This window comes from Xiphophorus couchianus, chromosome 5 (assembly GCF_001444195.1).
Source record: "Xiphophorus couchianus chromosome 5, X_couchianus-1.0, whole genome shotgun sequence".
Classification (NCBI taxonomy): domain Eukaryota; kingdom Metazoa; phylum Chordata; class Actinopteri; order Cyprinodontiformes; family Poeciliidae; genus Xiphophorus; species Xiphophorus couchianus.
Genome location: NC_040232.1, coordinates 30,185,190 through 30,205,764, shown reverse-complemented (window position 1 = coordinate 30,205,764; position 20,575 = coordinate 30,185,190). Strand labels below are relative to the sequence as shown.

Below are 20,575 nucleotides of genomic sequence, written 5' to 3'. Positions count from 1 at the left end.
AGCCAGTGAAGACAAGTTGACAACGTGGTGATGAATGCATGGCTTTTAGCTTTTCCCTCGCCTGTATTGTGTAGATTGTAACTGTGGTACAGTTTTACAGGCTACAAGGAGAACATCAGGTCTGGTGGAGAAGATTGAGGGCTGCGAATCTGGAAGATTTTAGTTATGAAGTAATTTTTTTTATTTTTTTATTTATTTAAAAAGAATTTTATTGCAGTGACATGTTTCTTTTTACTGGAAGTGATAGCCAAAAATAGTCCAGACTTTAATCTCAGATAATCTGGGGAGGGAGCTAAAGAGTAGCCTGATAGCAAAGAAGCCTTCCTACCTGAAAAGCCTGTATCTTATCAGATGTCATTACAAATACCAGTGGAGACATTCAGAAAGCTGCTCAGCAATCACAAGAATTTAATTGCTGTACAGCCAATGAAGATTTTGTCTTGCTATATTTTGCTGAACAGTGCCGTGTAGGTGAGGGACCAGACAAAGTGCAGCCCGAAGACCCCAATGATGAAGGAAAACCTTGGACTTGGTGTTCCCTCGCCCGGACGCGGGTCACCGGGGCCCCACTCTGGAGCCAGGCCTGGAGGGGGGGCACGATGGCGAGCGTCTGGTGGCCGGGCTTTTACCCATGGAGCCCGGCCGGGCTCAGCCCGAAGAGGAAACATGGGCCCACCACCCGTGGGAGGGGCCAAAGGGGTCGGGTGCACTGTGTGATGGGTGGCGGCCAAGGGAGGGGACCCTGGCGGTCCGATCCTCGGTTGCAGAAACTGGCTCTTGGGACGTGGAATGTCACCTCTCTGGTGGGGAAGGAGCCGGAGCTAGTGCGTGAGGTCGAGAGGTTCCGGCTAGAAATAGTCGGTCTCACCTCGACGCATGGCTCAGATTACCCACCCTTTTTGGAGTCCTTAGAGGGGGTACTGGAGAGTGCTCCTCCTGGGGACTCCCTTGTTCTGCTGGGGGACTTCAACGCTCACGTGGGCAACGACAGTGAGACCTGGAGGGGCGTGGTTGGGAGGAACGGCCCACCCGACCTGAACTCGAGCGGTGTTCTGTTGCTGGACTTCTGTGCTCGCCATGGATTGTCCATAACGAACACCATGTTCAAGCATAAGGGTGTCCATATGTGCACTTGGCACCAGGACACCCTAGGCCGCAGTTCGATGATCGACTTTGTCATCGTTTCATCGGATCTGCGGCCGTATGTCTTGGACACTCGGGTGAAGAGAGGTGCGGAGCTGTCCACTGACCACTACCTGGTGGTGAGTTGGCTCCGGTGGCGGGGGCGAAAGCCGGTCAGACCTGGCAGGCCCAAACGTGTTGTGAGGGTCTGCTGGGAACGTCTGGCGGAATCCCCTGTGAGACGGAGCTTTAACTCCCATCTCCGGCAAAACTTCGAACACGTCCCGGGGGAGGTGGGGGACATGGAGTCTGAGTGGACCGTGTTCCGTGCCTCCATTGTCGAGGCGGCCGATCGGAGCTGTGGCCGCAAGGTTGTCGGTGCCTGTCGCGGCGGCAACCCTCGAACCCGTTGGTGGACACCTTCGGTGAGGGATGCCGTCAGGCTGAAGAAGGAGTCCTATCGAGCCTTTTTGGCCTGTGGGACTCCGGAAGCAGCTGATGGGTACCGGCGGGCGAAGCGGCATGCGGCTCGGGCGGTTGCTGAGGCAAAAACTCGGGTGTGGGAGGAGTTTGGAGAGGCCATGGAGAAAGACTTCCGCACGGCTTCGAGGCGATTCTGGTCCACCATCCGGCGTCTCAGGGGGGGGAAGCGGTGCAGCACCAACACTGTTTATAGTGGGGATGGTGTGCTGCTGACCTCTACTCGGGACGTTGTGGGCCGGTGGGCAGAGTACTTCGAAGACCTCCTCAATCCCACCAACATGCCTTCTACTGAGGAAGCGGAGCCTGGGGACTCTGGGTTGGGCTCTCCAATCTCTGGGGGCGAGGTCGCCGAGGTGGTTAAAAAGCTCCTCGGTGGCAAGGCCCCGGGGGTGGATGAGATCCGCCCGGAGTTCCTTAAGGCTCTGGATGTTGTAGGGTTGTGTTGGTTGACGCGACTCTGCAATATCGCATGGACATCGGGGGCAGTTCCCCTGGATTGGCAGACTGGGGTGGTGGTCCCCCTGTTCAAAAAGGGGGACCGGAGGGTGTGCTCCAATTATAGAGGGGTCACACTCTTAAGCCTCCCTGGCAAGGTCTATTCAGGGGTCCTGGAGAGGAGGGTCCGTCGGATAGTCGAACCTCGGATTCAGGAAGAGCAGTGTGGTTTTCGTCCTGGTCGTGGAACACTGGACCAGCTCTACACCCTCAGCAGGGTCCTGGAGGGTGCATGGGAGTTCGCCCAACCAGTCTACATGTGTTTTGTGGATTTGGAGAAGGCGTTCGACCGTGTCCCTCGGGGAGCCCTGTGGGGGGTTCTCCGGGAGTATGGGGTACCGGGCCCTTTGATACGGGCTGTCAGGTCCCTGTATGACCGGTGTCAGAGTCTGGTCCGCATTGCCGGCAGTAAGTCGGGCTCGTTTCCGGTGAGAGTTGGACTCCGCCAGGGCTGCCCTTTGTCACCGATTCTGTTCATCACTTTCATGGACAGAATTTCTAGGCGCAGCCAAGGTGTTGAGGGGATCCGATTTGGTGGCCTCAGGATCTCATCTCTGCTTTTCGCAGACGATGTGGTCCTTTTGGCTTCATCAGATCGTGATCTGCAGCTCTCGCTGGATCGGTTCGCAGCCGAGTGTGAAGCGGCCGGGATGGGGATCAGTGCCTCCAAATCCGAGGCCATGGTCTTGAGCCGGAAAAGGGTAGAGTGCCTTCTCCGGGTCAGGGGGGGTGTCCTGCCCCAAGTGGAGGAGTTTAAGTATCTCGGGATCTTGTTCACGAATGGGGGAAGAAGGGAGCGGGAGATCGACAGGCGGATTGGCGCAGCGTCTGCTGTCAAGCGGGCGCTGTACCGGTCCGTCGTGGTGAAGAGAGAGCTGAGCCAAAAAGCGAAGCTCTCGATTTACCGGTCGATCTACGTTCCCACCCTCATCTATGGTCATGAGCTTTGGGTCATGACCGAAAGAACGAGATCGCGGATACAAGCGGCCGAAATGGGTTTTCTCCGTAGGGTGGCTGGGCTCTCCCTTAGAGATAGGGTGAGAAGCTCAGTCATCCGGGAGGGACTCAGAGTAGAGCCGCTGCTCCTTCACATCGAGAGGAGCCAGTTGAGGTGGCTTGGGCATCTGGTCAGGATGCCTCCTGGACGCCTCCCTGGTGAGGTGTTCCGGGCACGTCCCACCGGGAGGAGGCCCCGGGGAAGACCCAGGACACGCTGGAGGGACTATGTCTCTCGGCTGGCCTGGGAACGCCTCGGGATTCCCCCGGAGGAGCTGGAAGAAGTGGCTGGGGAGAGGGAAGTCTGGGCCTCCCTTCTGAAGCTGCTACCCCCGCGACCCGACCTCGGATAAGCGGAAGAAGATGGATGGATGGATGGAGTGCCGTGTTGACAGCTTGTTGACTGTCTACCCCACTGCCTCTCATTCCTTGTGGATTATTGAAAACGGTAACAAGCTTCTTTGAGATGGCAGCTATTCCAAACTAAATAATTTCCTCCTAATTAACCATCAATAATAAAAATAATAATAATTTGGTTATCATATATTTCAAAACATGACAAGATTTTTTTATGAACGGAGATATTTTTGTAAGCTATTACATGGCAAAAAAAAATAGCAAAACATAAAATCTAGAGAATTTCATCTTGAAACCAAAAACTGACATCAATTAAAGGGGAGATGAAGTGAAAAGGGAATCTAACCTCAGATGAAGTCCTGAGGGACCAAATATCTAATCTTTGAAGCTGCTAATATGACAAGACCAGCCATGACTGGAAAAAATCTTCGTGCTCCAAAAGATGGGAAGGCAATTACCAGTCTTCAACCCCGTCCCTGTTGCCCGCACGGTATGCTAACCTTTCATGTCCAAATGTCAACTTTGAATAATCTTGACAGGAGATCCAAACAAAACAAAACTTTTTCTCTTTCAGATTACAAAAAAACAACCTAGGAATTCCCAAAAGTCTGAAGAGTTCTTGATGAAATCATTTGAAAACGTAACAGGAAGAGTCGATCTTTGTTTTATGTCTTGCGTACCTCTTCAAAACACAGATTGCTACTTATGTTTACTTCATGTCAGAAAAATCTGCTGAAACATGAAATTATTATTTACAGTACCATTACTTTTTAGGGGCTGCATGTACACCTCAGCAGGTTTCATCAAGCCCATTGTTGACACTACCAACTGGGAATATCCCAACACACAGCTATGTGGTGATGTCTCAGTGGGTTCCTCACTTAGACTTTGGAATTGAGCTTTAAGAAATTATGAAAAGCAATTTTGTTCTTTACTGGGTTCTGGTCTCTACCACAGAGGCGCATGGAGGCAAAACATCAGTGAAGCTGCCAGGAGCTTTAAAGCTTCGACATCTGGAACAAAAATGTGACAGTGAGTAAAAACTATTTTACAATATTTAGTCAAGTGGACCAGGTTTGGTGAATTTGATGATTTTGTGGATTTTTCTGCTGGACTGTCCTGAGTTTACCACATCTCTTAAAGGGGCAGGATTATGTAAAATAGACTTCTGAGAGCTTTAATTAATGTTATAATGTTATGCTCTGTTGAAAATCCTACCTGGAGTGTTGTCTTGATTCTTTCATGCATGTTTGACATATCCTTGAATCTCCCGTGGCAACCATTCAGCTGCTCAAAACGACCCAGGTGGACCTAGCGCTGCCTTCGAGATGCAGCTCCTTCTTGGAGCTGCAGTTTTCAAGCTTCCGCATCACAGAGCAGCCCTCCCCTACGACTTCCTCACTCACCTATTACAGGAATGGAGCTAGTGAAAGTGAATCAGAAATATTTAAGATAAGTTAAGTTAAGATAAGTTAACAAACAACAAACAATATTGGGGTGGGTTGGCTTGGATAGCGTTTATTCCTTAATAAAATCCCCATTTGAAAACTTCTTTTTATTTTTACTCAGGTTATTTTTGTCTGATATTAAAACATGAAACATATACAGTAAGTGTGACAAAGCAACAGAAACAGAAGAACTCTCTAAGGCGATAATACTAATACTCTTTCACAATACTTCCTGGTTCTTCCACACCATGGAAAAGCAATTTTTCTAGGTGCAAGTTAAAGGAAGGTGGCCCTCACTACAGTGGAGTCAGACGTAAACAGAGTAAAAAAACATTGGGCCTAACACACATCCCTGAGGCCTACCTGTGTTCACAGTGAGAGTTAAGGAGGTGTGGCACTCCATGTGCTGCGGTCAAGCTGACCTGAAGTCTGTAACTCATTTATTGCTGGGTGACCGCAGTTAATGCCGAGCTTAAATCTACAAATAACACCCTGACATACATAACAGCTCTGTTCGGTATGTGAGTGCAATGGGAAGCGTTCTGGAAATGTGGAAGTATTTACGACACAATCGACAAACCGCCTTAGTCCTTTTGTGTTCCTTTCCACAGAGGACAGATTTGTTCTGTTTTGGGCGATTGCTGTTTTTTGTGTGACGCATGGTTGCTCTGCATGAACACGACTGCCAACTGAGAAATTGGAGACAAGTTCACCAAAGTAAAAAGCAAACGACTGCTAAAAGATAAAGCATGACGACTGACGAAGCTTTGAAAGGACCAAGAGCTGTGGAGTTGGAGCAGATGCTGCGGATGTGTGTGACGGGTGACTGAGTGAAGCCTCTTTGATAAACTGACTCAACAGAGGGTAAACACAGAAGCAATAATCTGGAGCGAGAGGCTGCCAAACAATCCTGACTGCAGCCTCCTTTCTACCTCTCTCTATTTACATGAATACATTTCTGTTCTTCCCATGCGACAATGCCAGAAATGTCATTCAGTATCTCTCACTGTTGCGTCTCTTGAAGGTCATATGTACTTCATTGTCGTTTACATATCTCTGTGTAACTCAACATGCTTGTAAAAGGGATTTATGGTAAGAAAAAAAGAGAGATGCAAAGAGCGATTTGTTGTGATTTCTTCTATTTGCCGTCTGCCTTTTCTTCGCATGAACACTCTTCAGAGCACAAATGCTTGCAAAAGTGCAATCTATACTTCCATGACAACTGAGAAGCACCATGTTCCTGAGGAAACAGTTTGATTGAACCAGGAGCTCTCAAACAGCAGCTTAATAAACAGGAGAAAGATCCAATTTACCGCATGCTTGTTTCTGTGTCATTTTTCCTGGTCAGGAAATTATTCAAGAAGTGCTCAAATGTGAACAGTGAACTGTAGATTCAAATTATGGCAAGCTGTCATTTTTTAAAGGTTTCTAATTGTTCCAACTAGTTCAATGTACATGACACTGTGGGGTAAGATTAAACATTAAAGTCTTTGAGAAATATCTGAAAATATAATTTAAAAACATTGTGAGTTTTTTCTCCTCTAAAGTTGCCGTTCACAAACCTTAATCCAGATTCAGTGATCTTTCTGTCAATAAAACTTAACGCATAGCAGCGATATCAGCCGCCTCCCTTCATCCTTTTTATTTTCTCTGCCAAAGGTCCGCTGCCTCAGTGGAGCGATCAACTGTCCTTTAAATCTTTTAGACAGGTGAACTGACAATCAAAACAAAAAGTGACTCATTTAAGGCCTGATCCAAATAAGGAAACCTGTCTGAAACTGAGTGAAAATTTATTACTTGACTGGCGTGTCTTAAAGCCAGTCAAAATGAAATGTGTTAAAATTACAGAGAAAATTACAGAGAAGAGATGTGGACATTGTGTGGGTGGGAATTACAGCTGCAAACTGCAGCTCATGACAGAAATTCATCTGAACTGAAAGGTAGGAGCTCGTGTCAGGAGCGTCAGTGAAACTCAGTTAAGATATCTGCTACTTTGTAGTTGGCTGAGGGCTTGTATTGATGTTAAAACCCTACATTACGAACCACATCACCTGCTTTCGGATGAAGTCAAACTTGAATTAAGTTACTTCCCTTATTATGCAAAGGGTGAACATATTGATACAATTATTTCTGAGACCTCAGTTTAACAAAGCCAGTTGTTTTCTAAGAACAAAACAAAACGGATCAAGTGATTATGTTGCTAAATTTTACGCGTCCTTTATGAAAATTTAAAACTGCCTGTGGTTGTTTCTCATTAGTTTTAGGCACAGAGGTAAGCATATCCATCAAATGCCACATTAAATTCTTTTTCTACAAAGTTATTTATTTGTTTGGCAAAAAGTTCCTCTGATGGACGGAAACAAGATGAAGGCTGTTGCCCGCTGGCAGTGCTTCTGTTCTCACAGCTGTGAGTTTGAGATAATGAAATGCAGGCTGGAAAAAGAAAAAAATCTCTTCCCAGCATTCAGATTACACCCGATCATGTTCACTTTCAAGTTGTGTTAGTGGTATTGGATAAAATATTCAAATTTGCAAATGCACCATTACCCCTGACAGCTTAAGCTCCGGCTGTCAGTCATTTTGAAGATGTTCTTTCTTGTCAGTGGCCATTTTGGAGAAATAATACTTTGACAATTCTGGGTGGGTTTTTTTCCCCCATCTGTGTTCATATTTTTGATTATTTGCTTGTTTATTTAATTATGCTAGATGTTGCCATTTCAGTCCATTCCTTCATATTTAGGTCCCTTGCTTTGTGTTCTCTATCATTTTTGAGCGTATTATTGGTGTTGAGTGTTTTTCCCTCTGGTCATTGTTGACTTTTTCCTCAGCTTCATTCATGTTAACCTGTTAACCTGTTTGCCCCCTGCTTTTCCTTCACACCTGCAACCAGTTCCAATCAGCCACCTGTTTCTTATCCAGTAATCAGGACTCCCAGTATTTAAGCTCCTCTCCTTTTCTTGCTCTAACTCTGTTCTGTTGATGTTAATTGACCTACATATACACTCTTCTTCCACTCTGACTAAGCTTGAGATATTTGGGAGGGAATATTGGGGAAGGATCTGTCGTTAGATGTGCAAAGCTAGTAGAGACATAGCTTAAATACTTAGGCGTGTTATACCAACGAAAGACGGTACAACAAAACATTGACTCACGGGGGAATAAATGCAAATAGACACTACATTTTCTGTTTTTAATCTAAAAGTATATTTGAATTCTGGTTTTCCCCTTTGTTTTAAAAATGATGCACTACTTTGTGTCACTAAATAAAAAGTTTGTAATCTGACAAAATGAAAAAGAACCAGGAGCGCTTTGTGTGGTGATAAATAAAATCCCAACAGTTGATGAAAGATGGCATAGTCCTTCTTATTAAAGTAGAGAGAGAACAAAAATTGAACTTAATTGCTTCATTGCGGAGTCTCTCTGAATCCCCCTCTTTCGCTTTCTCTCTCTGCTCAAATCCTACGAAGGAGAAAAGCTTTGAGCTCAAAGTTAAAAGAGAAGCGGCGGAGCTGCAGCTCAGCACCACGGACAGCGAACGATGCCGTCATTTTCTATCCGTTCTGGTCAAGCAGTGGAAAAATCCTAAGAATGTGTCGAAGATAAAAGAGGCTTTTTCTTGGACTTACGAAGAATTTTTAAAAATTTTTTATTTTTGCCTCTGTTCAAAGTAAGACGAACCCTCACTGTATATTTTTACTCTATGTGCGTTAAATGTCTCCAAATTCCTTAAATATCGTATTCCGCCATTATCAAAAAAAAAGGAGTAGCTTTAGCAAGGGTTTATAATTTATCCTGTGAAACTCCTTTTGCAGAATCCAGATATATAAATGTAAATCCAAGCAGATGCGCTGTGCGTAAAAGCGGTGACACCGCTCGGTGCAATTCAGCTTTGGTGCGCGGCGCACTGTTCCGCTCGTCTTATTTGGAAATCAGATTTTAATATATGTATTTATTTATCGTTAATGAGGCTGACGTGAAGCTTCTCCAACTACACCAACCTCTCATGTGAGATCTAACTGTCTCTTGTTTAAGCTTAGTTATATTTGAGTGAAAACCTCTTTTTTACATAAGAAAAGCAGAAAGTAGCACTTCACTGTCGCAGCTGTTTTACTTCTTTCTTTGCTCTAAAGTAAGATCAGTACAGTATATTTTCGGAATTAGGGGAATCACATCTGCATGTGGATTGTACACGATGGACCCTCCGGACCCGTACTGGTATCCACTCCCTCCAGAGCCCAACTCCTCTGCAGCCGCTGGCTCCCCCTTTTTCTTTCCCTCCCCTCGTCTCCTGAACGTCTCCTCCAACATGTCCACGCAGAGTGTCCCCTTCCAGGGCAGCAGCACCCCGGTGACCGCTATTATCTACTTCACTGTCTTCTTGGTGGGTCTGACCGGCAACACACTGGCCATTTACGTGGTGTTGCGCTACGCCAAGATGAAGACCGTCACCAACATCTACATCCTGAACCTGGCTGTGGCCGATGAGCTCTACATCATCGGACTGCCCTTCCTCACCACTCAGAACGTTCTCTCGTACTGGCCCTTTGGATCGTTCCTCTGTCGTGTGGTGATGACTGCGGACTCCATGAACCAGTTCACGTCCATCTTCTGTCTCACGGTCATGTCCATGGATCGTTATCTGGCTGTGGTCCATCCGATCCGTAGCACCAAATGGAGACACCCTCGCGTGGCCAAGGTGGTGAGCGCAGCGGTCTGGGCTGTGTCCTTTATCGTGGTCCTGCCAGTGGTCATCTTCTCTGATGTGCAGGTATATCTTTAGGCCATATGTTCATTTTATTTGTAGTAAGTTATCATTATTATTAAATATCAACATTCAGTTGGAAGACAACATTTATTGAACCCCAAAAGTGCAACAAATTAAAAAAAAATAAATAGATTGAAGATACTTTATTGTGTCAGTAACTACTGAAAGGTTGAACATAAAACATAAATTATTTATAAAGTATCTCGTTAAATAATTATAGAGTTAATTGTTATGGTTTTTATATTTACAAAAACATGTCATTATCTATCTAAAGGGGGCGCTACGGCGCATCAGGAGTTATTTTCTGCCAACCTTGCAGATCAAAGTTAGTGGGTGGGGCCAATGTTGAAGTCGAGATGATTAGTCTGTGGTAGACTTGCTCTGCGGGTTGCTGAAGTGGACCCAAATACAGTCAGGATTAAGACATAATCAAAGTGTCAAAAAATTGTAGAACCCGTAAATAAGTAAGTGTATATATGCCAATTTTTTAGCCTGAAAATCTACAGCTAAGAGTGATAAGACCACAGTCTCCATTTGTATTGTGTTTTAAAACCAGATCAATTTTGAGCTATGTTAAAATGAGTTGTTTTTAAGTTAGTTTTTGTGCTATATCTGATATTATTTTTGTATAGGGCTGTGTGTTTCAATGTGTTTATAACTTCCTTTATGGAAAAAAACACACATGGGTGATAAGATGTTAGCAAAACAGGCGACCTCCTGTGTTTTGCACACATTTCTCCATGGTAATAAAGTGTGAAACCTATGGAAGTTCACATGTCTGTCTTGTCCAAGAACACAATGACAAAGTGACACAGATAGACCAGGGATTTGAACCAGCAACCCCTGCTCAGTTACAGATCAAACCTTTTACCTGCTGAGCCCACAACGAACTGCATGAAAAGCTGAGGTGTTCAGAAACTGCTGGTTCCTTTAAATCCAGAATGAAACATTTATTGTTTACTGAAGCTTCTCCATCAGCATAAAAATTACTTTGAAATTCAATTTCCACAGTTTCTTTTTTCCAACTTGCACTTTAACGCACATTTTGTGTGATTTTACAAATTCATCCAGCTATTAACTTCTGTTGTATAATCATATCTTCAATATCCTTCTGTTTTTCTGAATAGTTGCATCAATGTCCTCCTGAATAAATGAAGATGTGGAAACTAATCAGGATTTTTAGCTGACGGTCAATAATTTTCTCCTGTGCTGTTGGTTTGCTGTTCTGCTGCATCTCTGTTGTCCAAATTGTTGATGTAGTTTTATATAAAGTTAACCTTGAGTTGTTTGACTTTAGTTTTTCATGGAGAAATAAATCTTATTTCATGCTCAGCACTTAATGATCAGCTGACCTGTTAAAGAGGAATAAAATAGTCAATATAAAAGTTTCTTGACTTCTGGGTTTAGGTGTTTAATATTATTATTTTTTAAATCCCATTTATTTAACCAGTTCTTATCCGAGTTACATCTCAATCAGTTGTGGAACGTGTTTTACTTTGTACTTTAACGTGGGTTTCACATGTTTTCCACTTGTATTTCATTGGTGTTTCACATGTGTGTTTTTCCTTTTTCTAACATATGAAACACATGGGGCACATGGTTGATGCTCCACATGTGAAGACAATGTTGGTTGTTTAAAGTGTTTTACGCAGCGAATAAGGTTTTATTGGAATGCAAATCCTTTTAAATGGCGTCTTTGCAATAAATACTGATGTGTCACTTCACATGTGATGATATGTGATGACACAGCAATGCTTGCACTGACCTAGAACCTGTGGTAATTAGAAAACTGGTTGTGCTTATGTTTCATTGGGGAAACATAAGCACAAAGTTTCAAGAAAGTTATTTTTTCTTACACTGGTTTTTGCCTTTCATGTGTCAGTTTAGTCGAAATATCTGCTGATGACTCAGCAAGCTCATTTTCCAAATGTTCCTCCTGCATGGTTATGGATGATTAAGGAAGGTAGCAGATCTTTCTCAGTGTCTGATCATATAAGGGGAGAAACTTTTTTAAATATGAAGAGCATGTTGATATTTTCACTTGTGTACCATCAGACTTAACATCTACCTGTGTGGGTAGATGGCGGACTTAAGAAAAAAGTTTGACAGTTTGCGCCCTTCGAATAATATTTTAACAGCTAATTTGCAGTAACGTTACAAAATACTGGCTAATTATGAGGAGAAAAAAGAGACTTGCACAACTATTTAGTGGCTGTAAGAAAAAGTATAGTATTCTGCTCATACAGTTGTTGAGAGGAACATGTTAATCTGTGCTTGTGCACAGCAAAGCAACGATGCCATTCAAAAATGGTGCAAATACCATATTTTATTGTATCTTTCTAACTAATGCGTAAAATTTATGGTTTGAAATGTAACATCCGAACTGGTGGTAAGATACTAATCGCCAATAAAATCTAACAATAAAAGCTGCAAAGGCAGAATAATCAAATAACTGCAACTAAAACAAAAAGAAAATCTAAGACAAGGCATAAATAATAAGAAAACTCACATTGGCTTAAAAGACAGAACCAATGTTATAAGACAGTGGTGCCTAAAGTCGGTCCTGGAGGACCGGCATCCTGCATGTTTTAGTTCTCTCCCTGGTGGTAGTAACAACCTTTTCAGCATGTCAATGTTCTTCTTAGGCCTTCTAACGAGCCATCATTGGATCCGGGTGTGTTAAACCAGGGAGAGAACTAAACCATGCAGGATGCCGGCCCTCCAGGACCCACTTTGGGCACCCCTGTTATAAGAAAAAACAGTGGCTTATTACTAATAAGCAGTTAATGGAGAGGAGGAACAGGTGTGCTGATTACCACACCCTGTTCAGGTGTGACAGAGACAGGAACGCCTGCCAAGGAGGCTGATTTAACACGATGAAATGGGAACATCTGTGATAATGTACAAAACAGAAGTGACAAAGAAAGAGCAAAATATTAGTTCTAAATTTAATCTCAAAATGCTAAAAAAAAACAAAACAAAAAAAGTGAAAATGCATACTTCTTGTTAAAACAAGAACAACCTTCTGTAATAATAAACTGATTCTTCAATCTTCTACTTACTCATACCAATCTGTTTTAAAAAGATCTTTTTTCCCTCTAATGTCACTCAGGACATGTTTAACTCCTGCAATATGAACTGGCCGGAGCCAAAGGATGTGTGGTCGACGGCCTTCATTATTTACACTGCCACAGTGGGTTTCTTTGGGCCACTGCTCGTCATTTGCCTCTGTTACCTGCTCATTGTTATTAAGGTGCGTTTATATCACCTATCTGTCATACGTCCCTTCTGGCGTTAAAGATGTATTAAATATTATGCAGGTGAAGTCATCTGGGGCCAGGGTGGGCTTCATTAACCGCCGCCGTTCAGAGCGAAAGGTGACGCGCATGGTGGTGGTCATCGTGGTGGTGTTCGTGCTCTGCTGGCTGCCGTTCTACATCATCAACATGGTCAACCTGGTGGTCATCATCCCCGAGTCCAGTGTCACTGCCGGCATCTACTTCTTCGCTGTCATCCTGTCCTACGCCAACTCCTGTGCAAACCCGCTGCTCTATGGCTTTTTGTCGGATAACTTCAAGCAAAGCTTCAGAAAGGTCGGCTGAAAATCCTCCAGCCTTAAAACGAAACCACAGAATTGATGAAGTTCTCGAAGTTGCCACGCCATGTTGTGCAACAGTCAGACTTTTTTTTTCTTCTTGTTTATGTTGTTTCCATTACTCGCCTCGTTTCCTGCTTTACTTTGTTGGTCTTTGTGCTCTTTCTTTGGTTAAGGTCCTGGTTTTCCAATCACACCTCACTCTCAGTATTGTCACTCCTGCCTTTATTTATTCCTTACCATCTTCAGATGATTCACGTGTTTCTTCTTTTGGCAAGTTCCACTTTCAGTTGGTTTGAATAATAAAAGAAATGCAGCACATTTTGTGACATTAATGATTCCTGACCTACTTATAAAGTATCTATGACACTTTTGAGGTTGTGTGGTGGATGTGGATCGGGACGGGGCCTTAAATTTCACGGTGTGCCTCTTCGTCAACATGCCATTAGTTACATTTTGCAGATACCACATTTTCTGTTTTATAACATAGGGATTTAGGTGAGGACACAGATATTGCAAAAGTGCAATATTTCTCAAACGGTCATTTTATTGTGATTCATTACACGTAGACAGTGTATCTCAAGCTTTTGTTTTAATTTTTATATATATTTAATGATTATGGATTTCAGCACATCTGTCAATGCCCACGGCCCAAACCCAGCCAGTCCCTGGACTGTAGAGGTTTCCATTTGAGCTGTAAATTTTGATGAGTATATCAGAAAGCAATAACCCTGACACCATGCCACGGAATTGAGAAAAAAAAAAAATTGCCCCATACAGATTCAAGGTTTCAATTCCTAGAGAGCTCTCATGTGGCTGTATAACCTTTCTAGACAACCTTTAAAGCTGCTCTTTTGACCCTACAGGTGCTCTGTGTTAAGGGTATGAGGTGTGCCGCCAATGGTGTCGATGACGGTGACCCCAGCGCTCCACGCACAGAGAAAACTACGGCACAGGACTGCATCCTGCTCTCCCCTCGTAACGAGGTCTACCACGACGCACAGAGCAGCCAGGTAACCTCGCTATGTAGGTCGTGTTGTGTGGGAGATAATGTGAAAATGATGATGTTTGGTGCATATAAAGGAGAAGCAGGAAAATAAATGGGTCCTTTATGTACAGCTTGTGAATGTCGTCTGGTATCATGCAGGAAAATTACATTATTAGCCTTTAAGGACGAAGAACTGACAGGAAACACTTTGGCTCAGGCAGCTTCATCAAGTCCAATAAGAAGAGCTGTAAATCTGCCATAATGGCTCTGAGACTCCCTTTATGCTATACCAGCTGGTTCAGTGTTATGAAAACATAAGTCACAAATTCAGACATTTAGCTGCTGATGTTTAGATTTGTGTGAAAGTACTTTAGCTTCTCAAACTTTCCCACTTTTTTGCACTTGACTACAAAACTACAAACTGTATTGTGTTCAATTAGGATTTTATGAGATAGACCAACACAAAACACTGCATAACTATGAAGCTGAAGGAAACTGACCCATGGTTTTTTGCAATGTTTACTAAAAATCTGAAAAGTGTGCCAGGTAAAAGAAAAATCATCATGAAGACTAAGAAACACAGCAGACAAGTCAGAGAGAAAGTAATGGAGAAGTTAATGTAAGTTTGGATTATAAAACAATATCTTGCTGCGCATTATGTGTTTAATCCATCATCTGAAAACTGAGGGAGTGCAACACAATCAAAACTGGCAAGTTGGGTGCGCTCTCAAACTGGTATGACTGAACATGAGCTAATCTGCTAAGAATGAGCTGAGATGTCAGTCTCTATCTCTATATATCTGAAAAGGTTTGTCTCTAAGAGAAACTAACGTTGTTTTTGCAAAGCATTGATACAGGAGGACACCATTTGGTCAAATTAGCAAAATATTCAAAACCACATCTCTTTTTTTCATTGATCTTACATTTTGTTGTTCTAACACGTAAAATCCCACAAAGCTAAAAATAAAGCTTGTGATTTCAATGTGAGAAAAGTTGAAAAAGTATCAAGACTTTTTCAAGGCACCGTCTCCTCAGTAATTTTACCTAGCGAAACTACAACTTCCACTTCCTCCTTTATTTTCTCTCAGTACATCAGCAATAATTTTTATACATTTCTCTAACCTATTCTCCTTGCCTTGCTCAAGATCTCACCCCACCCCACTGACTGTTTTGGCCCCCACTCTGCTGCCGACCTGAACCGCTCCACCCCTAAGTACCAGCTTTCCTCCACGTTCCCGGGAACAGCCGCTACTACGGCCGGAAACGTCTTGATTACTTCTGAGGCACCCGAACCTCCCACTACCACAGCCCTGACCGCCGCCTCCTCTGCCTCCGTAGCTCCAGAGGAACAGCAGTGAGTGGACTCTGGGCCCCAGAGTGGGTCTACAGAAGAGAAACAAAGAGAGGCTGGACTAGCTCATTAAGATATCAAACCGAAAAAATGTTTGTTTCTTTTTCTTTCAAACTGCAAGCTCACTTTAAACAAATTGCCACACTTCTGCTTCTCATTGTGTGACAAACTGTTGAAGATTTTTGTTTACCAAGCCCGACTCTTCATTAAGCCTCCCTCTGACATAAGTGCCTTTTCATCAGCTCTCAGTAATCATCTCATCTCCTAAAGGAAGGCAGAAACATTCACACAATCTTTTTGTGTGTGTGCTTTGTGTCAAGGACTCTTTTAGCTTGTAACCATGTCTACGCTTACTAGACCCAAATGCCTTTTACATTCAGAGAATAGAATTTGTACATCTTATTTCATATAACTAACATCAATGTTTTAATTTGTACTTAATGGGGTTTTTTTTATGCTCACACTAATTTCTTATCATTTACTATACAGTTATGATCAAAAGTAACATCCTTTCAACAAGAGCATTAATATCTTATTCAGTTTGGGCTTTAAAGTTATGAATTTAACCTTCCTTTTTCTATGAAGAAGTGATTATACAACATGCAACTTCATTAGTTCCACAAATTACAACTTATTGTGATTTATGTTTTTCCCTTCGTCTGCATACTCAACAGTGACGTGCGGTGAGGTTCATGGCTGGTGAGGAACTGGCTTAATCAAAAATCATAAGACCCCCTGCATGTTGTACATACGGAAATTTCGCGCATGCGGACAACATTGAAGGGCAAAAAGACTATACTTTCACATGCCATCCATAGCCGTGCTGCCATGGTAGAATAATTCCGTTAACTCAATGAAACTTGGAAATATAGATATTATTTTAGTGCTATGCTGCACAGCAAAGGGAAAAACCCGCTGAAGTACAACTCAAACGACTCGTTGCGTGTAGCTTCACTTTTTTACTGTATGGATGACCGGCGTGCTGTCTCTTACTCTGCAGACGCGGAGTCACAGTGTCTGGGATCATGAGCGCCCCCTGCCATGAGGCAAGAGAACTGCCTACCTCACCTTGAATCTGTTCTCTGCCATTTCTGATCGCTCCTCAGCACACGAAACATGTTACACATAGTTAGTAACAACAAGCACTGTACATTATATACATAAGATAAATGATGGAAAATCAGTTCATATATTAAAAGTTTTTTAACCATTTTATTGGCGACGTACAAACAGGAGGATCATGCTCCCATAGAATGGCAGCCAGTGCAGTTAGCGAAAGGTTGCGCAATCACCTGGGATTGCGCAACTTTGTCAAAGTTTGTCAAAGTTTCAACTATTTGACCCAAATTCTCACCTTCTGGAGAGAGGAAACTGGTAAGGATATATTAATTAAGATTCATGCCTGTCATTGAGTGGAAACTGCTGCAACACCAGTGTCTTTGTCCACAGTTGTAGTTTATGCCATCCAAGAAGTGCCTGCTTCAAAATTAGCACCTTCAAATTCAAATGAAAAAGAAGAACTTTTGGAAAAGTCTCGGCGAGGCTTTCAAACCTAAGAACACAAAGTAGGTAAAAGAATAGAAAGTGATCCCAAACCCAGATCAAAACAGGCAAACATTCACCTCATTTCCAAATCATCTACCCTATCCTGACAAAGGATGAACCAGCTGAAATGCTAGTTTCTTTCCAGGAGAATTAACCAACTAAAATGATCTCTCTCTTCTGATTAAAACATGGATCCAATATTGAGCCACAATTTGACCAGAAGCTTGTTGATGGTAGGCTGGCCATTGCCTTCCTGTGCTAAGTAAAATTCTCACTTACAGAACAGTTTGTGCTTTCTACCATTCACTTGGATTCCCTCTGGTAGATTTTTCTATCGGGCCAATCAGTGAACAGAAGAAGTTGTGAATGATGATGTTGTTTTTCTGCGCTGTTTTAGAATCGTAGTCTGCCTGTAGTTTTAGGAATGGTAGCAGAGGAAGTGAACGAAACCGTCCAGTCAGTTTTGATCACACTTCCAAGTATTGAATGAATATTATCAGCCGCCCCGTTCGGTTTGGCACTTCTCTTTTCACGATGCAGGATGGTTGCTTAAATCACTGGCAACTTCTGGTAAGCTTCATACCGTCAAACTTCTGCGTTACATACAGTACAGACCAAAGGTTTGGACACACAACTGTGTGTCCAAACCTTTGGTCTGTATACTGTACATCACATCAAACGTTAGCAACTGGGTAAAATTTAAAACATCAACACAATCTACACCTCCAGGAAGTTCCTCAATAAGAGCCCAGATCCTCTGTACAAAGTAAATAGCATAGGACAAGGAGCTGGTTTTTACCAGGCTGTGTTGGTGGTAACTAAAATTTGCTTTCCTGCAAAACACTAACCAAATTGTTGGATGACTACTGAAAGACCACACAACAACTTATGCCTGACTTGGGAATATAGGCTACATGATTTTTCAGACTAGCTAAAGCCAAATGAAAAAATCCAATAGAAATAAAGGTTCACATTTGTTTTGATGTTTTGCCTACTTCAAGTTGTCTTCTGACACTGCTCCCTGTCCTGCAGGACTTTTTTATTGGCTGCTGACAACACCTTTGCAGATGGGTCAGTAACCTGTTCACACTCTATATATCAACTCCCAAATGCAATGACGTAAGAGCGTCTCTGCTGAGATGCCATCATTTTGTGTAAAAATAGATTTCTGGGTTGGTTGAGTTAAAGACTGAGCTGAGGTCAGGGTAGTCAAAATTTACAATAAATTCAAACTTGTGTACCAAATCTTTAAAAAAAAAAAACACTAATTGCATGTTGTATAATCTTTGCTTTCCTGTAAATTCAAACTCAAATTATTCACAAAAAAACCCTAATTAATATAATGCTGTCACCCATGATGACATGGTGATTTTGATGGATTAGCATCTGTATATCTTGTGAAGTCTAATACTGTATATTATGTGTGTATTTTTAAACCAGGCTTGTTGCTGTTTCCTACAGTGAATGTAATCGGTTGGCAGCTCAGAAAAAACTCAGCCAGCATCGAACACAAAACCTCTGACCTCTTTGTGCTTTTACTCAGTTTGTTTTTTGTGTGTGTGTTTGGGGGTAAGGGAGGGGTGCTCAACTTTATTTGTGTCTCTTACATGGATTTGTTTTTTTCAAAAGATGTTTTTAAAATCCACAATTTCTGTGAGCACATTGCTTCCTGGGCTATTGGGGGCTTTAGCTTAGACTCATTCCGCGCTAAACACTAGATGAGGTATTTATCTCTTGGGCTTTACGATCATATTTCCACTTGAGCTTTTAAAAATTATTATAGTGGAGTTGTAACTGGGACACTATGAGAAGGACAATTCGTGGTATAATTGCAGTTCAAATGAGTTTCAAACTCATTAGTTTTGCATTTGAAGCTTAAGGATTTTCAAACTAAATTTCTGTGAATAAAAATTCAAAAAACTTTTTTTTCTAGTGCTAAATTGTGCCTGCAGTATTGCTGTATTGTTGTTTGTGTGTTTTGTCTCTTCTTTTAGTCATATCCAACAATCATCCTGCGTGTAAATATATAAAGTTAATTTAGGACATCATATAAAGAAGGCAGAGACTTTTACTGAAAAAGCACTTTAGTGCATAATGTGAAAGTAGAAAATTTTCTGATGGATTGTTGGGCCTTTTGTGTTTTGGAAAAAGTAATTTTTTCATCAGTGCAAAGAAGCTGATTGGTCGATAATGATCAAGTGGAGCCAACAATTCAGAGAAAACGAACCAAGGTTGCTCATCATAAAGGCTTTTACGCACAAATTTCTTGAATACTTGATAGTCATTGTTGTGAAGATGTACCGGTTCTTTGGATGTCCTTGAAATAAAACGTTTTTAAAAATCTGGTCATGTCTTCTTCTTCTTCTTGCACAAACACGTCCTACCAACTCCAAGCGATCAGACTGAATCTGTGGAAGGAAAATAAGCATTGAGTGGATTTTAGGAGGTTCACAATGTGAGCAACAGGCTTTACGTTGACCAGATTGGTTCTGCTTTCAGACTCAGGTCAAGGTCCAGCGTTATCTCAAGTGCTCCCTCTCTGAACCAGAATGAAAACTGACTACCAGCAACAAACTACATTCTCTGTAAGTTTTAGGGGTTTCTGTTTGTATCTGCAGTATTGATAGTGCCTTCTAAAAGTATTATAGTAGTATAAGGGGGCAGTGTTATGTATTTTACAGGCACATTGTGCAGTTTTATAGCTGTTGATAGCTGATATCACTTCAGCAGAGGGTGACAGCAAGGATCAGATGGTTAAAACTTGCATAAAATATGTTCTTCTACTGCCAAAACAATTCCTTACACATGCAAAACTAGTTTCTGAATCAATAAAGAAGGTTAACATTAAGCTCCTGGAGAGGCCCTAACTTTAACGCTATTTGAAATGTAAAAACTGTGATTTAAACCTGGGACGGTGGTGGGAAAGCAGTCAATTTGAATTTGCTCTACCAATTATACCAAACAAAAAGCCAGTTTCATTCCAGGGTCTGTTTTTGGCTGCAGACGGGATGTAGATCAGCATGAAACCAAATACTGGTGGGGGCGTGTGCAACTTTTTGAGCCAGCTGAGAAAATTCTTACTCATGTACCCAATTACTGTTTTTAAGACATGTTTAAGGTCCCAGGGGGAATTGTTGTGAGCCTCTGACTAGACCTGTTATCAGGGGCGCTGCCAGGAATCTTGGGCTCCATGACAAAAAATTTTATTGCCCCCCCCTCCCCCACACAGCTCCTGTTACAATTTTTTGAGTCTATTTGACCCATCAAAAGCGTCACAATTTTAAAGGCTTGCAACTGCCTTACTTTCTTTGGTCTGTTGGTCAGGGGCCCTTGGAATTGTCATAACTTTTCCCACCTATGTGGCGCTCCTGCCTGTTATTGCAGTTTTTCCCAAAGTGAATAAACAGGCCACATGTTGTAGTAGAAAGGA

The 20,575-nt window shown here is 42.5% G+C and overlaps 1 protein-coding gene across 1 annotated transcript; it reads left to right on the top strand.

Moving 5' to 3' along the window:
- Positions 1 to 8,231: 8,231 nt before the first annotated feature.
- On the top strand, positions 8,232 to 19,490 carry LOC114144630 (somatostatin-like receptor F_48D10.1). The gene is made up of 5 exons (XM_028017678.1): positions 8,232 to 9,669; positions 12,779 to 12,919; positions 12,987 to 13,259; positions 14,128 to 14,274; positions 15,395 to 19,490. The coding sequence occupies exons 1-5, from the start codon at positions 9,094 to 9,096 to the stop codon at positions 15,605 to 15,607; spliced, it is 1,350 nt and encodes a 449-aa protein (XP_027873479.1). The 5' UTR covers positions 8,232 to 9,093; the 3' UTR covers positions 15,608 to 19,490.
- Positions 19,491 to 20,575: the final 1,085 nt, after the last annotated feature.